Source organism: Cetorhinus maximus, chromosome 2 (genome assembly GCF_964194155.1).
Source record: "Cetorhinus maximus chromosome 2, sCetMax3.hap1.1, whole genome shotgun sequence".
Taxonomy (NCBI): Eukaryota; Metazoa; Chordata; class Chondrichthyes; order Lamniformes; family Cetorhinidae; genus Cetorhinus; species Cetorhinus maximus.
Window position 1 is genome coordinate 93487777 of NC_135880.1, and position 21679 is coordinate 93509455.

A 21679-nucleotide genomic window follows, 5' to 3' on the forward strand; every position below is an offset into this window, starting at 1 on the left:
CTGTAATGCAACTTCCTTAGCTTTCAAAAACAAACCATTTACTATCCAAGGTGTTCTAACATAGTCACATCTCTTCACCCAGCCATTGTGACCATATAGTGATGGCTGTGGTACTTCGACCATCTGAGCACTGGAGTTCACAGTAACTTAAGAATTGTGCTGTTGCTCAATAACTTAGTGGTTACCTCATGATTCTTTTTAGAACTGTAGAATAGGGATTTTGTTATGCTCACATATTAATCCCCAAACAGTATGTTTCTCTAATGTTGACTTTAAAGTCAATACTTTTAGTCCTTCATAATTTTCACTTCTGAGATGCTGTTTATTCAGATAATAACACATATTGTAAAAGGATTAAAGGTGCTAAATAAAGACTGTCTTGGTTTAACATAATTTTAACTTCTGGGTTAATGTGTACCTTATTACTCAAGCCCAACCATCAAGAATGCAATCTCTCTTTGAAACTAGCTGTAGATACTTATCTACAATTAATTAAAAGTGTTTAGCATATGGTTTCATCATTCATCCTTGATGTAAAAGTCAAATATGCCAAATATCAATGAGCTCTGAATACTATAATAGGCATTTAGGGCAGACAAAGCAGCAGTGTTTAAATCCAAGCATGGATTCAAATATAATCTCATTTCAGTTGTTGTCCTAATAGGTGTGAAAGCTGAGAGGCAATTGACAAAAACTTAATAGTTTAAAAAAAAAACCCGAAGCGCATTCCTAGGAATTATCCAAAAAGTGTTGAAATGATTAAGTAAACCCACTTTGTCGCCTTCCTCCACGTCGCAGATCTTCTCTCCCGAGGCAGGGTTACAGGTTGCGAACTTCTTGCCGCTACTGGAGTTGTGCCACTCATTATTTATAAAGATCTACAATAAAACAACAAAAAAACACCTAGAGATGGGCAACGGTTCAAAATAATACCGGCGGAAAACAGCTATCCCAAATCCCCACTGCACAGCTTGCTGACCTGTTCTTTCTCTTCCCAGCTGGGTGCAGACCTAGTTTGGGGGAGCGGGCAGCAGAAATACCAATCTGTGAATCCTCTGAACATTTACAGATTGGCCTGCATATCTAGTTAATACGTACTTTATAGAGCACATGGGTCAAGAATCCTGATATTCATTTTCTCCTCAGACGCTCCTAAACACGGTTTTTTTTTTGTTTTAAAAATCGTAATTATTTGGAAACATGTTTTGTCTTGGTTATCAAGAAACACTTTCATCTTTCAGTTTATTGTACCGGTGGGATCAGGGTTTTGTGCCGGCTGCTCGTTCCAGCTCCGGCAGATTGCTGGCTGCAGCCTCCCAGATCTCCAGCAGGTTTGGCTAACGTTGAATGGGAGCACGCGAAAGCGTTCCCGTTTGGTTGCTTTAATAATAACATTGCATTGAATTTCACCTCGGCAATAACTACTAGTTTTTTTTTCTCGATCATATATTAGCGTGACGCAAACAAAACCTTCTAAGCCTAGTTTTAGTTTTGGTCATGGCATGTTCGCATTCCACTTCCAAGCATAGTTTTAAGTTTCAGATTTAAAACAATTTATGTTACAGTACGAAATAACAGATCAGAAAGGGGGTCGACTAAAAGCACAGGACTGGAGTCGGGAAAGTTGTAAGTGCCAGAACTGTACAGATTGAAATGAACGCACTCACCTTGGTGTGTTTGATTTGCAGCTCAGTAACTGGCACGGGCACATTGCGGGGACCTGGCGCAGGACTTTCGTGCTCGGCACTCATGTTGTGTTTGTTTGCTTGTGTTCCTGGAATAGGCGCAGTTCAAGTTCAGGCACCGCAAAGCTTCCTTTCCTTCCAAAATAATAACTTAACAAAAAAAAAACAAGTTTGCAGTACTCTCCTGTTCTTGTTGTCAGCCACAAGGTGTTGAAACAGAGTTATTAAACGCTACTAACATTCAGAGAACCGATTGGCTGAAAACATGGTACAATACATAGCACGTCCAAAGGGCAAATCCCCACCCCTCAGCCTCAGCATATAGAATAACCCAAGTCACGGCAGGTTGAAAACCATCTGTGATCATTATAATAATTCCTAACAAGTTGAAGTTATAACGTGATTGTTATATATTTACAAAATACCGTATATAAGAAAGCCAAGATCATGGAAACCTATTAACTAAGCAATCTTGAAAGGTATGAGCTAAGAATTGGTAGATGAAAAGCTCATAACTTTAGTTTCCCCGATACACTTGAACAGTTTCCATTCTTTAAATCAGCAGATCGACACACATAGATTATGTGGTTCATAGAGCTGGGATGGGGCAGAATGCTATTCCTTTTCTCACCTTATTGGGAACTTACAGTATCGCCAAATCGCTAAAATTGAGCAACTCATGAGATTTGCACAATTGTCAGATTTTTGGTTCTTCTCACACTTGACCAACCATAGCTCACTGCAAGAACAGGTACTTTTACTTGATAATCATTCATGAGGTTTTTGGCTGTGTCAATCAATGTAACTACTGAACATTCTTTCCTTGTTGTTGAATCCTTCCAATTTGCCGCTGCTCCTACTGGTCTTGTTACTTGGCCATAACACTTAATTGTCACAATTGTATTTACATTGTGACTTTCATGACCCCAGGTTGTCCATAAACACATTAGAGCCAATGAAAATTTTGAAGTGTAGTAACTGTTGTAATGCGAAAAACATATTTCTACACAGATACCTCCCATAATTAGTAATGTGATAGTGACCAGACAATCTGTTTAGTCATGTTTGTTCAAGGACAACTATTGACCAGGACACCAGGGAGAACTTTCCTGCTCTTCTTCGAGATGGTGCCATGGGATCATTTGCACCTACCTCAGAGGGCAGACAAAGTCTTGGTTTAACGTTTCATCAGAAAGACAGAACCTCTGATGCCAGCCTAGGTTTTGTGCTCAAGACTCCAAATGAACTGACAACCTTCTGACCCAGAGATAAGAGTGTAACCATTGAACCACAGCTGCCATACAGTCATGATGCACAGAATGTATTCAAGGATGCATTTACATAACAACTTAAATGTAATTTACCCTTCACAGCAAAACTAACTCTGTAGCATAAATCTGGATTCGGGTTCACACTTGACTCAGGAAGAAGTGGTGGGAGACTCCTGAAGGAAGTACTTTTACATTGCTTTGACACTGCATGAAGTATACCACTGGTGGTATCAAAAATATCCAGGTTTATTGGACCTCCTGGACTTCTTTAAATCTATCTGGAGCTAATTTGAGCATGCATTGTATGGATACTCTCACATAATTAAGAATTTTATTAAATTTAATTGCTTATGCTTATTTTATACGTGGGTTAAACAGAAGAATTAAATAACATTGAAATGTTGAGTTCAGTCCACATTTCAGTATGACCTTCACAACAAACTTAACTTTGTAATTATGTCATGAAATCATTGCCAATAATGGGATAAGTTACATATTCCCATTGTACCTAGGGTCATAAAATCAAATTGTATTGAAACAGGCCATATTTGCCTAGCCCCATTTAATCCCATTCCACACCACATTAAATTTTTTACTGTATTTATTTATTTATTTAACAATCGCTTCAATCTCTCTAAGGCAGCTCCATCCCTCAGGGAGATTGAAGCACTCCCTCCTCCCCCGCCCACACAGGTAGTGCTCAGCGCTACCGCTTGCGTTCCACACGGTGCGGAGCTGATCGCGGGCGGCAGGCGGCTCTGTGACCACCCCTGCCCGTTCCCGACAAGCCCACCCGACCAATGAAAAATCCTGGCCAGTGACACAGTTGGTGGCATAAAGCGCCTGAAGATATGTTAGCTGACCTTGTTCAATGAACTTCTCGCAGCACTGCATGCATGTCCTCAGGGCTAGATTCCTGGCATTAACTATATGACTATCTGATCCCACTACCTTTGCAAAATTTGTCTAGATGGCCTCCTCTCCCCCAGTGGATAGATTATATCTCTCCTCCTTCTGCACCAACGTGTCAGGCATTCTTCGACTCCATTCTCTGCCGTGTTATGCCATTCTTGTCTCTTACCAAAGTCAGAATCAGTTGCAGAATGAATTCCGGAACCTGCTCTGGCCAAAATGTACCTCCTCTTTAAGAGGTGCAGGCAGGCTTTAAGTTGTGCCGGTTAGCTTTAACTGATGCTAGCCTTTCACAATTTTGCATCCTGCTCATGTGATCAGGCAATCAACAATGCGCTTAGTGCTGATTGCACTATTGTTATCATTTAAAGTAATAGGGAGCATAATGTCTGTGTGCTACCTGCATCGGATCAACAGGTGTGGATTAATTGCACATCATGATCCCGCGCCCGTTTTCAGGAGTTATCAAATTTCAAGGCCGAAATGTCATTGTCTGCGTTCATGTCAATGTATCAATCTACGTTATTATACACCTTTGTAAACCCTTCATCTTCTTTGCAAATTATGACAATGGGACACATCAAATGGCCCAGTGGCTGGCGATCATCAAATTCTCTTGTATTTGAATTCTTTGCACTTTCACATTATCCCTTTGTGCCTACTTTTTATTTTAGCTTAAAGGGTTTGATGTCATGGTTTTGTGTCAGACTGAGTTCTAATCCTAGCATTTTTATTTGTGCCATTAATTTCTCAGGACTGGATTTTATGCTCCCTCCACTGGCAGGTTTGAAGGCAGGGGGCTAGTAAAATCCAGCAAGTGGCCTTCCCACTGGCTACCCACCCACTCCCTACCTGTATGAAATTTTACAGGGGAGCAGGGAAGGCACAGGCCTGGCCTTGGGCCTGATATGGCCACCTCTAATCATACTATACTTTTCTAAGTGCATTGTTAAGACTTCCTTAAGAATAGATTCCAGCATTTTTCCAACAACTGATGTTAGGCTAACTGGCTTGTAGTTCACAGTTTTCTCTCTCCCTCTTTTATTGAAAAGAGGTGTAACATTTGCCAACTTCCAATCTAGTGGGACCATCCCTGATTCTTAGGAATTTTGGAAAATCATAGTTAGCACATCCACTATCTCTGCAGTGATCTCTTTCAGAACCCTAGGGTGTAGGCCATCAGGTCCTGGGAATTTATGGGACTTTAGTCCCTTAAGCTTCTCCAATATTTTATCGCTGTTGATATTAAGTTCCCTAATTTCCTCACTCTTTTTATCCCCTAGGTTATCATCTATTTCTGGTATGGAACTTGTGTCTTCTACTGTGAAGACAGAAACAAAATATTTGTTCAATGCTTCTGCTGTTTCCTCATTCCCCATAATCATTTCCCCTGTCTCCACTTCTAAGGGACCAATGTTTACTTTAGCTACTCTCTTTTTTAGATACTTATAAAAACTCCTACAATCTGTTTTTATATTCATGGCTAGTTTACTCTCACATTCTATTTTTTTCCCTTTTTATCAACTCTTTGGTGGCCCTTAGCTGGTTTCTAAAACATTCCCGAACCTCAGATTTACTACGGATTTTTTGCAACACTTTAAGCTTCTCCTTTTAATTTAATGTTATCCTTAACTTCCTGAGTTAACCACAGATGGGTCCTTCTTGCTGAGTTTTTGTTCTTCAATAGAATGTAATTTTGTTGAACATTTTGAATTGTTTCTGTAAATGTTTCCCACTATTCATTTACCTCTATCCCTTTTAGTCTGTTTACCCAATAAATATTAGTCAGCTCTCCCCCTCATATCTATTTAACTGGCTTTGTTTAAGTTTAAGATTTTTATGATTGGAATGTGTCACTTCCAAGCTTAACATGGAATTGAATGGTATTATGATCACTATTTCCCAGTGGATCTTTTACTATGACATTACTAATTAACCCTGCTTCATAACACAATACTAGATCTAATATAGCTTTATCCCTAAATGGTTGCACTACATACTGTTCCAAGAACTGTCTCAAAATAATTTTATGAACTCACCCTCTAGACCATTCTTGCCAATTTTATTGTCCCAGTCTATATGAAGATTAAAGTCCTCCACAATTATTACATTTCCTTTGTTACAGGCTCCAATAATTTCTTGTTTAATGCTCTGCCCAATGATTGTTAGGGGGCCTATAAACTAGTCCCACCAGTGTTTTCTGACTCTTGCTATTCCCAGTTTCCACCCATACTAATTCTACTTCATGATTTTCAGAGGCCACATCCTTTCCCACTAATGTCCTTATGTCATCCTTTACTATAAAGGCTACCCCTCTTCCTTTGCCATTTTGCCTGTCTTTCCGAAATATATTTATGGAATATTTAATCTTGATCATCTTGTAGCCATGTTTCTGTAATGGTGATAAGATCTAAATTGTTTACCTCTGTTTGTGCCTCCAATTCATGTACCTTATTGCAGATGCTTTATGCATTCAGATAAAGAACGCTTAATTTCATTTATTTTTACTTCTATTCCCTGCAATGACCTTATTTGCTGATGTACATTTTTTGTTGAACTCTCTGTACTTCCCTGCCAACCTCTGCTTGTCTTTACTCACATCACTATACTGTTCCAATACCTTGACTTTTCTCTTTGGATTTCTAAGACTCCCTTCACCCAAACCCTCTCCCCCATTTCATCCTGCCCCTGCAGGGGGAGGTCCACTTCAAGCAAGTAGCCCAGCAGCTTTAGCTGCATGGGCTAGTTTTGGCCAAGGGAGAAGGATGTTCTTTATTTTACTCATCAGAGGCAGCCCTCACTCCCCAAGGTTACACTTTCCCCTTTACTCTTCCCCCTGGTCTCTCAAACACAGCACCCCCCCCATCCATCTTGCTGAGCCTTGTCACCTTAACTCCAGCAAAATTCTCTCCCATTTACCTTAGTGTCTGGCTGTAGTGAAGACCTCCACTGGGGACTACATTTAGTCCCAACAGTGGTCACTGCTCCACCCTGGCACAACTTGGAATACAGAGCTGCCTGCCACCCAATGACAAGCAGCTCCCTGAGGCAGAATTCCTGTTCCTGAGGGGGGCAAATCTGCCTCCAGCCTATAATGGCTAACTTACTTTTAAATGACAGCAGGGCAGCTACTCTTCCCATAGGCAGGCTCCCCACCAACCTGTTAGATGGGGGCTCAGGGACCATGATGTCCACCCGAAAAGAAAAAAAGCAGTAAAATTTGGAAATGAGGGGTACCACTAAAACTTGTCCGAACTGGTCTTGTATACCTTAAAATGGAATTCTAGTATTACTGGCACCTATATTGCTGATTTTTACTGGGATTTGAAAATTGTGAACTGGTTTTTGGCGTAGCCCTCAATCTGAATTCTGGAGCTCTCCCCACCTCAGCAAGAATGCAAGGACCATCATGCTAGCCCTCTGTGAGTCCTTTATGGAGATAGTATTAAGGGAGTCCCAGGGTTTTGACCCAGCGACAGTAAAGGAATGGCAATATATTTCCAAGTCAGGATGGTGAGTGACTTGGACACGGACTTCCAGTTGGTGGTGCTCCCATCTACCTGCTGCCCTTGTCCTTCTAGATGGTAGTTGTCATGGGTTTGGAATGTGCTGTCGAAGGAGCCTTGGTGAATTCCTGCAGTGCATCTTGTAAATGGTACACACTGCTGCTACTGTGCATCGGTGGTGCAGGGAGTGAATATTTGTGTATATTGTGCCAATCAAGTGGGCTGCTTTGTCCTGGATGGTGTCAAGCTTCTTGAGTGTTGTGGGAGCTGCACTCATCGAGGCAAGTGGGGAGTATTCCATCACACTCCTGACTTGTGCCTTGTAGACGGTGGACAGGCTTTGGGGAGTCAGGAGGTGAGTTACTCGTCGCAGGATTCCTAGCCTCTGATCTATTCTTGTAGCCACAGTATTTATATGGCTAGCCCAGTTCAGTTTCTGATTAATGTAACCCCCAGGATGTCGTAGCGGGGTATTCAGTGATGGTAATGCCATTGAACATCAAGGGACGATGGTTCTATTCTCTCTTGTTGGAGATGGCCATTGCCTGCCACCTGTGTGGCGCAAATGTTACTTGCCACTTGTCAACCCAAGCCTGGATATTGTTCAGGTCTTGCTGCCTTTGGACATGGACTGTTTCAATATCTAAGGAGTCACAAATGGTGCTGAACATTGTGCAATCATCAGCGAACATCCCTACCTCCGACCTTATGATGGAAGGAAGGTCATTGATCAAGCAGCTGAAGATGGTTGGGCCTAGGACACTACCCTGAGGAACTCCTGCAGTGATGTCCTGGAGCTGAGATGACTGATCTCCAACAACCACAACCATCTTCCTTTGTGCTAGGTATGACTCCAACCAGTGGAGGGTGTTCGCCCTGATTCCCATTGATGTCATTTTTGCTAGGGCTCCTTGATGCCACACTCTGCCAAATGCTGCCTTGATTTCAAGGGCAGTGACTCTTGCCTCACCTCAGGAGTTCAGGTCTTTTGTCCATGTTTGAACCAAGGCTGTAATGAGGTCAGGAGCTGAGTGGCTCTGGTGGAACATAAAAAATAGGAGCAGAAGTAGGACATATAGCCTCTCAAGTCTGCTCTACCATTCAGTAAGATCATGGCTTATCTTCAGCTGTACCATCCCACTCACAACCTTCTGAGTGAAGACATTTCTCATTATCTCAATCCTAAGTGGTCAATCCCTTATCCTGAGATGATGACTCCTAATTCTAGGCTCTCCAGTCATTATTGCCTACATATAAATCCATTCAATACTTCATCACATTTGGTATTCTCTGGATTTAAGGAAACATGTTTTATCTACTAAGTTTTAGTTAAAGGAAAAGCAAAAATTGAGCATTGCTGCCTTGTGCCCCAGACAAGTTGGAAAAGGTTCAATAAACAGCCTATTAGGAAAGATTAATGGATAAGAATTGAAGCACATTATTGCAATCCATTCAATAAAACCTTTCTGAAGTCTGAAACAAAATCCCCACAAAGTGAGACAATTAAAAATGAGTAAGTTTATTCAAAGTGTGGAATTTGTTCTGTGATGAAAATTCAAGTTGTGAGTAGTTTTTTATGAATATGCCTGCATTGCAAAATGTAGTTTTGGGATATCCTCAGTGATCCTCATTATTTAAAATAATGTTCTAATTATCATGCCAGGTCCCTACTCATTTCAAAAAAATATTGCATCCCAGATCCTTCTCTGCATGTTGGAACTAAATACTTAATGACAGGGATTTAAGAATTGGTCATCATTAATAGCAGTGAAAACTTTCTTTCATTACCACATATGTTAACAAAAGAACAGCTCTAAGTTTAAACCCAATACAGCTTTGCCCCCAGAGACTGAGGTTAGAATGTGCACCATATCAATAGGTTTGTATTCCCTTCAAGGGCTTTAAAATGATAATAAGATTTAATAGGGTAGATACTCACAAAACTCACTCTACTTTAAAATTCAATGCAAGCAAAGCAGAAAGGTTCAAGTGTGGGATACGATACAGACAGCAGTTATGGATGAGTTAAAGTTTATAGGCAAAGAAGCTGTCCAGGAGAGCATCAAGTGTGGTTGAATCTGTAAGGCACGATGAGAGTTTCCAGCAGCATAGCCTTCAATGCTGCTTCCAGCATGTGCAGTTTTGGTATCAGTGAGATCCCTGGCTTTATAAACAAGGCATAGAGTTCAAAAGTGAGGAAGCTGGCATTGTTCTCCTGAAACCAAAGAAGGCTTAAGAACAGATATAATAGAGGTGCTCAAAGTCATGAAGGGTTTTAATCGAGTAGAGAAGCAGAAACTGTTTCTAGTAACATAATGGCCGAACTGTTTCCAGAGGGCACAGATTTAAAATAATTGGCAAAAGTACCAGGAGTAAGATGAAGAGCAGTAACTTCCCTTTCCTTTCTCACTCCTGTGATAGCTTACATTGCTGTGATATCCTGTGATAGCTTGCAAACCACCAAACCACCTTCAGCCTCCCTTTCATCCCCAAAGACTTGAACATTGTTGGCTTCCAAATTTGTACTCATCTTTCCTGTAACTCCATGTTTGAATCCCTCCAATCAGGTTTCCGCCCCTTCCACAGTACCGAAGTGGCTATTCTCAAAGTCACAAATGAATCCTATGTGACTGTGTCAAGGCAAAATATCCCTCTTCATCCTTCTTGACCAGTCTGCAGCCTTTGGCATGGTTGATCACTTCAATGTCCTCCAACACCTCTATACTGTCCTCCATCTGGATGGGACCGCACTCGCCTGGTTCCATTCTTATCTATCAAATCATAGTCAGAAAATCATCATCAAGGCTTCTCTTTCTCTTTTTGCACCATTAACCTAAGAATCTACCTTTGGCCCCCTGCTATTTCTCATACACATGTTGCACCTCAGTGACATCAAACAGTGGGCAGAATCAGCCCAAGATTGCACTAAGTGTGGTAACGGGTGAGAAAGAGGATATTTTACCCGCTGGCTGCAAGAACGGGTTTTCACGCCGCAATGTCCCATTCCCGCCTCATGAATTTTGCATTTCTGGGAAACATGCCGAGTTGTTGGCAGGGCATCCTCAGATTTGCCTGCCCCCACATCACCTCAGGCCTTCAGTAAACTGGGTGCCATTTAAAGGCTGCCCCTGCAAAGAGCAAGCACTCTTCAAGGGTACGGATGGCTGCCAAAGGGAGGAAACGCGCAGTCACCAGGTTTAACGATGCCCCCATGAAGCGCCTACTGGATGCAGTGGAGGCCAGCCACGATGTCCTCTACACCCGCTCTGGGCAAAGGCCATTAAACAAGGCCACCAATGCAGCATGGGAGACGGTGGCAGCTGTGGTCTGCGCCACACCCTGCAAAAGAGGACAGTCATCCAGTACAGGGAGAGGATGAATGGTCTCATCTGTTCCACCAGGGTAAGTCAACCAACCACCTCCTCGCTCTCAACTCACACACTTACAAACGCATCACACATTCATAGGGATCTCACACCTCAAGGGACAACACCACTAACTCTCACACACACACCCTCGCATCTCTATCAGGATCATATCCTCTTCAGCTCATGTCCTCATCCTGTCCATGGCTCCACTCACCACACAGACATCCCATGCAGTGCCATGTGTCCTGTTCATACTCTCTCTTTCTGTTTTCATGCAGAAGAAGCTGGCTGACAACAGCAGGGAGAGGATCCAGACTGGGTGATGGAGTGGCTCACATTCCGCCCCTCACTCACTTTGAGGAACATGCCATTGCACTGACTGGTTAGGATGTTGACCGTGCCTGTGACGATGGTGAGGTCGGTGGCGAACAACCACATGAGAATCCTGCACCACATCATCCCTCTCTCAACGCATCTGTGAGTGCGCTCGCTCCTGCTATTGACTCTGCTACCATGCACTAATTATACCTACTTTGGTTCACAGGGAGCTCTGTCAAGTGACCGACACCATCTGCCAGCCAGTCCCTCAGCCCCATTCACGTCCTCACCTCCAGCCAAGAGGACTCCTCCTCCATTGAAGAGCTGGAAATAAGCAGCCTGGAAGACCCATCACAGCACTCACCCACACCCCCCACCAGCGCAGAGACACACACCTCGATGGGACTTAGATCTAGAGCAGACTCGCATTCACAATCTGGTGGTCACCGCACTAGGCATGTGTCCGCAGCAGTAGAAGGCAGATTCAGCTGAGCTCCATGGCGCCCAGAGGACTGCTGGGGTAGAGGCATATCTGAGGTTCAAGTCAGATGATGAGCCTCTGGATTCAGCCTTCCAACTCATTGTGGAGAGTCAGCAGAAGGCGTGGGAACATCATGCAGAGCTGGTGGAAGCCCACAACAGAGTGGCACGTGAGTCAGAGGAGAGCGCCCGCCTGCTCTTTGATGAAGTGTTGCCCACATGTGCGTGTATGGAAGTCTCCATGGGAAGGATGGCAGACGCCATGGAGACCCTGGTCCAGCAAAATGCAGAGATGCGCACAGACCTGCACTCCATCGCGGTAGCCATGGGTCAGTTCCTGTAGTGGCAATGCAAGAGGGAAATTGGGCACCTCGATGTCCCTCCTGGTGCTCCTCCCCCTCAAGGAGTCAGGCCAGGGCCCTCGGGCACCCGAAAGGAGGAGGAGTGGCAGCTGGACACCCCTGAACCATCCACTCAGGGATGCCAGAGGCTGTCCTCTCTCTCCTTCCTTTGCCTGTGAGCCCCTCAACCTCGTCCTCTGTCACTGCAGAGGGAGCAGCTGGCCCACAGGAGGACAGCCAAAGCAAGCCAGGTCCCACAAGGCCTCAGAACCCCAGGGGACTCACACCAAAGCCATGAGAGGCACCAGGGTCAACCATTGCACAGGATGTCTCCAGCAGATTTCAGGGCAACACCTAGAAGTGGTCGGCCTAGAAAAGTTAAGAAATTCTAATCACGAGTGGTTGTACAGGTGAACACATTTTGTCACTTGATAATCTGAAAATATCACCTGTCTCTGTCCCTGCCTCAGCTCTTCTGCTGCTCAAATCCTCATCCATGCCTCTGCTACCTGCAGATTTGACAAGTCTAAAGCACTCTTGGCTGGTCTCCCACTTTCTACCCTCTGTAATATCAAGGTCATCCAAAACTCTGCTGCCCATGTCCTAACTTGCACCAAATGCCATTCACCTACACTACTTGATCTTAATTGCTCCACAACCAAACTCTTGAATTCCCTCCTAAACCTCTCTGCCTCTGTACCCAACTTCTCTCCTTTAAGACAATCCTTAGGACCTACCTCTTTGACCAAGCTTTTAGTCATCTGCCCTAATATGGCTCGACATCATATTTTGTTCATAATGCCTCTGTGAATCTCCCTGGGACACTTTATTACATTAAAGGTACTCTATGAATACAAGTTGTTGTTAATACAGTGATTTGTTATGATCTGGAATACGCTGCCTGAAAGAGTAGTGGAGCAGATTCAATAATAACTATCAAAAGGAAATTGGACACATACTTGCAAGGCTATGGGGAAAGAATAGGAGGGTGGGTCAATTTGGAAAGCTCTTCCACAGGCACGTTATCTGAATGACCTCCTTTTGTGATGTATGATTCCACAATACAGAGGAAGTAGCTTTTCTCACAAAGTGCAGTGTAAATCCAAGTTGTATATGCTGAGGCCAGTGAGATTTTCAAGGTTCAGATTGATAGATTGCTTTTACATCAGCGTATCAAGGGATATGAAGCAAAGGCAGCTAAATGAAAGTATAGAACAGCCATGGTTAAACTGAAAAGCAGAACAGGCTTGAGGGATTGAATGCCTACTCCTATTTCTATCTTGTATGTTCCCTTATATCTCAAAGAATATGTGTTTTGTAAGCTCTAATTGGTTGGCCTATATTATTGGATATCCTGATAATGCACTCTTGCATGACACCTAAATATGCACCCAAACTGTTCCATGGAGCCGAATGATCTTCCAGCACTCATAACATATTTCAGTATGTACCATACAAACAAACTAACAAAGGAGTGGCAACAAATCCTTTCCTGTCCTTTTTGAAGACTGGATCTCCAATGACCTTATGTTGTGTTTCTATCAACAGATGAAATGCACTCTTGCTGAAATAATGAGGTGCCTGTGCTTTCAGGACTGTGTGAAGTATGATGTATCAGTGACAGTGGTTGTGTGGGTGTGTCTAGCTCTTCCATGCTGGCCTTCTGTAATAATGCCATATTACCTGCACCTGTTGAAAGAGCACAGGGGTAAATGTAAATAAAGGCAAAATACTGCGGATGCTGGAAATCCATGGTAAGTATAAACTTTGGCAAACTTGGTGGAATATACTTGCAGCCATAACATCACTCATGTAGGGATTATGTCAGCATGCTTTTAAAGGCTGAGTAGATCTATTATCCATTCAGTACTGTCAACTTGTTCTATTATGGATTCTTATGGCTACATTTATAATCAAAATTGCTTCTGTAAACATATCATGCTGTCATTGCACCTTCTTGCCTGTAGTGGCACTGTAGCACCTTAGTTTTGCACATCCCAGCTCCTCAGACTGTAGCACAGAGAAACTTTTAAGCTCCAACCAACTCTGCTTTCCTGCTTCTCAAAATGCCGTAACCTAAATGATTTAACTATAAGTAATAGAAAATCAAAGTAATATATGAAAATAAGTGTAGAATATATGACTTTATAAAAGGACTGAATTATATCTACATTGCCGGGTCCACTCTCTAACCTCATTTCACCTGAAGATGACATTTTGAACTTGACTCCCCATGTGCAAGGCAACAGGACATTTATTATTTGCTCAATAAGTTTATTTGATACTCTATATCTGAAACAAAGTTTGATGTTCTGATGCTTTACTTTTTTCACAGATGGAAGAAAAGTGCTACAAAGATATAAGATAATTCTAGTAGATGAAGTAATTAGCAGAGAGATTTATTTGTCCATGTTAGGTATTGGGGCTGATGAAGATAATTGAATCATAAAACATATTGATCGAAGTAGTCTAATTACAGCAGTCAAAAGATCCAGACTAATGTGAGTCACTATAATATACATTAGGGCACATGTTCAAATTTCATATTCCTACCTAGCTTGCAATTTCTTAGATAGTTCCATTTTGTTACACAAACCACAATGGAATAAAATTATTAGTTGCCCTTTACCGAGGTTATGTTCTCTCACATATGTACAATGTACATAGCTGTTTGCTGTGTTTTTTCATTGCAAATATAGTCACAATCTTAGCTACAGCTACACACTCAGCTACACACTCAGCTACAACACTGGCATCTGCCCGGCTATGTGGAAAATTGCCCAGGCATGTCCTGCACACAAAAAGCAGGACAAATCCAACCTGGCCAATTACCACTCCATCGCTCTACTCTTGATCATCAGTAAAGTAATGGAAGGGATCATCAACAGTGCTATCAAACAGCAATTGCTTAGCAAAACCTGCCCAGTTTGGGTTCTGCTAAGGTCACTCAGCTCCTGGCCTCATTACAGCCTTGGTTCAAAGATGGACAAAAGAGCTGAGCTCCCGAGCTGAGGTGAGAGTGACTGCCTTTGACATCAAGGCAGCATTTGACAGAGTGTGGCATCAAGGAGCCCTAGCAAAACTGGAGTCAATGGGAATCAGGGGGATAATTCTCCACTGGTTGGAGTCATACCAAGCACAAAGGAAGATGGTTGTGGTTTTGGATGTCAGTCAGCTCAGCTCCAGGACATCACTGCAGGAGTTCCTCAGGTTAGTGTCCTCGGCACAACCATCATCAGCTTTTTCATCAATGCCTTTCCTTCCATCATAAGGACAGGAGTGGGGTTGTTCGCTGATGATTGCACAAAGTTCAGCACCATTTGCAACTCCTCAGATACTGAAGCATTCTATGTCCAAATGCAGCAAGACTTGGACAACATCCAGGCTTGGGCTGACAAGTGGCAAGTAACATTCACACCACACAAGTGTCATCTCCAATAAGAGAGAATCCAACCATTGCCCCTTGATGTTCAATGGCATTACCATCACTGAATCCTCCACTATCAACATCTTGGGGGTTACCATTGACCAGATGCTGAACTGGGCTAGCCATATAAATATTGTAGTTACAAGAGCAGCTCAGAGGCTAGGAATAGTGCAATGAATAACCCATCTTGTGATTTACCAGAGCCAGTCCACCATCTACAAGGCACAAGTCAGGAGTGTGATGGAATACTCCCCACTTGCCTGGATGAGTGCAGCTCCCACAACACTTCAGAAGCTTGACACCATCCAGGACAAAGCAACCCACATGATTGGCATGACATCCACAAACATTCACTCCCTCCACCACCGATGCACAGTAGCAGCAGTGTGTACCATCTACAAGATGCACTGCAGGAATTCACCAAAGTTCCTTCGACAGCCCCTTCCAAACTCATGATAACTACCATCTAGAAGAACAAGGGGAGCAGATAGATGGGAACACCACCACCTGGAAGTTCCCTCCAAGTCACTCACCATCCTGACGTAGAAATATATCACCGTTCCTTCACTGTTGCTGGGTCAAAATCCTGGAACTCCCTTCCTAACAGCACTGTGGGTGTACCTACACCACAGGGACTGCAGTGATTCAAGAAGGCAGCTCACCACCACCTTTTCAAGGGCAACTAGGGATGGGCAATAAATGCTGGCCCAGCCACTGAAGCCCACATCCTGTGAATGAATAAAAATTTTTCCATTTTTTAAATGGAAAAACTGAGGGCGGAATCCTCACAGATTTGCACTGAATGTGATAGCAGGCTTACCCCTGGCTCCAACGATGGATTTTCACATCATATCATCCCCTTCCCGGCTCATTCCACCTCATTAATAATGCACTCCGGATCGCTGGCATATTTAAAGCGCACCAGAGCACAACCTACTTCATGTCTACAGATGGGGTGGGGGGGGTTGTGGGGGGTGTGGTTGGGGGGGGTGGGTGATAGGGGATGTGGGGGGGGTGGGTGGATGTGGGGGGGGTGGGTGGGGTGGGGTGTGTGGAGGGCATGCGCTGAAGTCCACGCCGTTGTGGGGGGAGTGCAGCATGAAGGCAGAGAGCTGCCTCAGGGGGCTGAAGAATTATTTAAATACCCAAAATAAAGATTTTAAAAACCAGGAAAAAATGCCCACACATCAGAAACAGTCACCTGAACATATACATGAAAATTCTGTTCAAACTTTTTTATTTTTTTTATTTAATGACGGAAACCTTATCCCGATCTTGGATGAGGTTTCCTGAAAAACGCAAAGGCTGCCTAGCCAATTCGCCCGCCCGCTAACTGTAAGGTTGGACAGGCAGCAAAAGATCCCAGTTAATTGCGCTGTTGATGGGCTTAATTGCCCTCTTAATTGTCGGCGACGCACTTCCAAGGTTGGTGTGTGCTCACCGACTGAAATATCGCGCGAGTGTAGTTCATTGGGATGCTCGCCTGACGTCATCACACGTTATTTTACACTTGAGCGTGCTGGGCCCACGCCCGCAGGCTGAGCGAAAAATTCTGCCCCGGGAGAAGTCAAAGGAAAAAGAATGGATAGCTGCCTGTGGGAAACAGTGTAGTAAGAAGTAGAAACTTTTATTGAAGTCAACTCCGTGAAGGTACAATAAAATAGTTGTTGATTTTTGTACTGGCTCTGCTGTTCAGTGAGCTCATTGAATCTTGTGAGGTGTAGTTCGCGTGAAGTGGAATAGCTGTCATGAGATACAAAGGCAAATGGTTTTTTTCTTGGAAGGAACGAATTAGGCGTGAATACTGGGATGATGTAGTCAGGCAAATCCTTTAATCTGAAGCCAAGGAATTTCCTTGGCAGTCAGATGGCATCCTCCTCAAAGTCAAAATTCTTGTAATGCTGGATTCTAGGAGCCTCAACATCCATAGGGCTGAATCGTCCTTGATTTGCACTAAGTGCAGTAGTGGGTGTGAAAAAAGACATTTTACCTGCCAGCCACAATCGTGGGTTTTTGCGCCGTATCACCCCCTTCCCATCTCATTAATTATGCAGTCACAGGAAACACACTGTCCCGTTGGCAGGCGGCCTCCGATTTGCCCGCCATACCGTTACCTCACCGCATCCTGACACAGGGTGCTGTATTTAAACTGCAGCTACGTGCACACTTCTCAATGCTTGCAGCCCAGGACTGCTCTGCTGAAGACATAGCCCCAAAAGCCAAGGAGAGTGCAGCCTTATGATTCAGTGAATCATACCTGGGACATCTTCTGGATGCCATGAAGGCCCGCTGTGATGTCCTCTACCCCTGCTCTGGCTGCAGGAGGCCCATCAGTCTTACCACTCCAGCTTGGGAGGCATTGGCAGAGGTGGTCAGTGCCAACGCTGCACACAAGAGGTCAGCCTCCAGTGCAGATAATGGTTGAATGACCTCATCCGTACTGCCAGGGTGAGGCAACCATCTCATCACTCTAAACTCACACACTCACAAGCCCATCACACACTCACTGGCATCTTACTCACTGCCAGCTCAAGGGACATCACCACTCACTCTCTCCCACACACTCACCCTCACATCTCCATCTGGCCTCATCTCCTCTGGAGACTGCCCCCTCAACCCTCACCATCTTGAGGCCACTTGCGCAGATCAACATGTGCCCACACACACACCTTGGGATACCCTCCTTCCCCAGAGCAGCCCTTGCCCTGCAACCTCTTCGCTTGCCTGAAGTCACTTTCCCCCCTCCTCTTCCCCAAGCAAGCCCTAGCCCTGCAGCCTTTGAAAAGGCATCCCCGCCTTACAGCTGGTCTGGTGGGTAGAGACCTGCCCATGGGCCCCCCTAAAAGTGATGTGTTGCTGCCTGTGAAGCCTGGCATTGATGACGACGAGTGCTGCCCAAAGCGAGGTAGGCAAACAAACCTCAAAATCCCGAGCGCAGTGCAGCTCATCAGACGCATGTCGCTTATGTACAGTTGTGAAACACATCAGCGTGCCTGGATGATCCAGCATGGGGAATGATCCTGGCGAGCAGGGCTTATAATGAGATTGGAAAGTATTGAAATTAGGTTCCCAACATGCAGTGGTGGGAAACGTGCCCACCATTGACCGGTGGAGTGGACAATCACAAATTGGCTTCATGATGGCGTAAAACCGATTTTTGGCTTTCTCACCATATTGTCCGCTCACGCCTGCCGTGACGCCCACCGCCAATGGGCCCATGGGACTATTCTGCCCATAGTAACTGGACCTCCCTTCTCCACAGATGAAATTTATATTTTTTAAAAAGTGGTATATTTGTGCTGAACATCCATGCCAACATGAATATTGCTCGGAGGTTGGAGTTTCTCATGACATCGACATCATGCCCAATTTTCTGAAAATATGGCATTGACATGAAAAAATAATTTCTTCTGGCCAAAAACAATATGAACATTCAGGAGAGGAATCCCTTTCTATTCAGGAACTCAATGGTAGGGATCGACAATGCAATATGGATAGTCATCTATTTCCCCCGAAACTTATAGGAACCAAGAACTTGATAGAATGGCCTTTTCCTATTGCTACCTTGATAACATTGTCATCCCAAATTGGATGATTTCTCCAGCTCTCCAAGTGAATGTAGAATTGGATAGCATCCAATTTGATTTTACTGAAGGCTCCACTTGCAGCAAGAATGAGCCGAAGGCAGAACAGTTGACAATTACTAGCAAAGCTAAATAGTCCCTTTTCCTGGGCTACGCATTGGTGTAGGAATCTGGCACACTTCATTCAAGGGTACTTTACTGAACCTAAGTCTGTGAGGACATAGCTTCTCAGTTAAACCCTCATAAGACCCCCTGGACCTATAGATACATATGGAAGGGGTTAGGACACTTGTGTATTGGCTGCATCTTTCTTTGATGCTTCCACATTCACTGTTGCTTCATTCACATTTCCACTTCTTTAAACGGAATTCCTATAAGGTACACATGCTGATACAGTAATAATGGGAATTTGAATCTAGGGTGTCACTGTAACATTATTGCTCAATAGAAACGTTTATGTTGCTGAAGAGATAGGGATTGGAAACAACCCCAGACAAAGCAGGAAATTTCATCAATCCTTAAATAGGATAGAAATTCAGTAAAAATAAATTTCTTTCCTAACTTGTGCTCCTGTATGGTGTATGCCATGACCATTGCAACCTCATTATTTGAAAATGCAAGGAAAATCGGGGAAGATATGTCCACCCTGCACACATTTATTTTTGTTAAATCGCAATTCCTCACTCCTTCTCCCACTATAACAATATTTTTATCCAGATAGATTTTAAAGGAATTAATAGCTTATAGAATTATGGAAACTTACATCACAGAAAGAGGCCAGTCATCCCATCAAAACTCGTGCCGGTTCTTAGAAAATGCAGTGGTGCTTAGCCCCATGTCCCAGCTTTTTGTCTGTAATCCAATGAGTTCCTCATCCTCAAATATCTGTCCAACACCCATTTAAAATTATTCATGGAATCAGATTCCACCATGTTTTCAGGTAGAGTTCCAGATCACTATAACGCCTCAGTGAAAACAAAAATCTCCTCATTTCCACTCTACAATTTTTGCCAATGGTTTTGAATCTGTAGTCTTGGTTATTGATCAACTCACTAGAAGCAATACTTTTTTCTTTGTCAACTCTATCAAACCATCTCATCATCTTGAAATCCTCCCAAGGTCACCTAGAAACCTTTTCTGTTCTAAGGAGAGTAGTACTACCTTTTCTAACCTCTCATCATTGTTAAAATCTTTTAACCCCAGTAACATCCAGGTAAATATCCTCTGTATCTTATCTAAGGCCTCCCTAGGTGCACAACTTCACACTTCTCCACATTGAATTCCATTAGCCATATTTCTGCCCATTTCACTACCTTGCCTATTTCACCCTGAAGCCTATAACTATCCTCATCAATATTTAGTGTTCTGTCAACTTTTGTATCATCTGCAAATCTTACAATGCAGCTCCCTACACAGGATTTATAAAAAGTTGAAAAGAGTAATAAATCCAAAACTGACTCTTGGGGAACAGCACTACAAACCATCTTCCAGTCTGAAAAACATCATCCACCACACTTTGCTGCCAGTCACTGAGCCAATGTTGTATCCAGACCACCACATTCTCCTTAATTCATTGACTTCCTTCCTCCCATTAAGCCTCCTGTATGGCACTTTATCAACCACCCTCCATAAGTCTATATATACAAGTTCTACTGCACTACCTTGATCAACTTCCTTCATTACCTCAAAATATTTATTACCTCAAAATATTCAATCAAGTTAGGCAGATACAATTTACCTTCAACAAATTCATGCTGATTTTCCTTGATTTAGCTCATTCCTTTTCAAATTAAAGTTTATTTTATTCCTGATAATGGTTTCCAATAACTCCTCCATCACTCTCCCGCAACCTCACACCACCCCCCCCACCCCACCCCCCTATCAATGTTAGGTTGACGGGCCTGCAGGCCTGTAGTTTTTTTATATATTCCTTCATGGGATGTGGGCATAGCTGGCTAGGCCAGCATTAATTGCCCATCTCTAATTGCCCTTGTTCAGAAGGCATTTAAAAGTCAACCACATTGCTGTGGGTTTAGAGTCACATGTAGGCCAGACCAGGTAAGGATGGCAGATTTCCTTCCCTAAAGGGAATCAGTGAACCAGATGGGTCTTTACAACAACTGGCAATGGTTTTGCGGTCATCATCAGACTTTTTAATTCCAGATTTTCGTTGAATTCAAATTTCACATCTGCCATTAATCCCTGGAATACTCACCCAGTGACATTACCGCTATTCCACCGCCTCCCTTGGTTTATCCCTCTCCCCACTCTTAAATATTATTAGTAAACCTCCAGTTTCCCGGCATGACTCCTGTGTCCAATGAGCATTGAAAGATTGTGACCAATGCATCTGCTATTTATACCTTTGCTTCTTTTAGCAATCCAAGATGCACTCCATCTGGATCAGGTGACTTACTAACTTTCAGTAATGCTAAACTTTTAGTATGCAAACCTATCCACAACTGCCCTCTCCTATTTTAGTACATCATCTGGTTCCTTTGTGAAGTTAAATACAAAGCACACATTTAATATTTTAGCCATGTTCTCTGCCTGAAGATAGTGATTTCCCTTTGGACCCTTAATAGACCCAACTTTTTCCCTAACTACAAAAGCAAAGTACTGCAGATACTAGAAATGTGGAATAAGAGCAGAAAATGCTAGAAATGTTCCACAAGTCTGATAGCGCCTGTGGAAAGAGAAAAAGTGTTAATCTTTCAGATGAATGAACTTTCATCAGAACTGGGAAAGTTAGAATGTAACATGTTTTAACCAAGTACAGAGGCAAGT

At 43.4% G+C, this 21679-nt stretch overlaps 1 protein-coding gene across 2 annotated transcripts in view; it reads right to left on the reverse strand.

Annotated features, from left to right (window-relative positions):
• LOC144695973 (aldehyde dehydrogenase 1A1-like) overlaps nt 1–21679 on the reverse strand; it is a 116057-nt gene that overhangs the window by 81265 nt on the left and 13113 nt on the right. The window contains exons 2-3 of one of the 2 annotated variants that reach the window (XM_078567112.1): nt 1668–1774; nt 774–878 (exon numbers count right to left, since the gene is read on the reverse strand). In XM_078567112.1, the coding sequence (XP_078423238.1) occupies nt 774–878; nt 1668–1774 (212 nt within the window). Of the gene's footprint in view, nt 1–773; nt 879–1667; nt 1836–21679 lie in introns of both variants that reach the window. The other variant, XM_078567120.1, reaches the window with a different exon arrangement.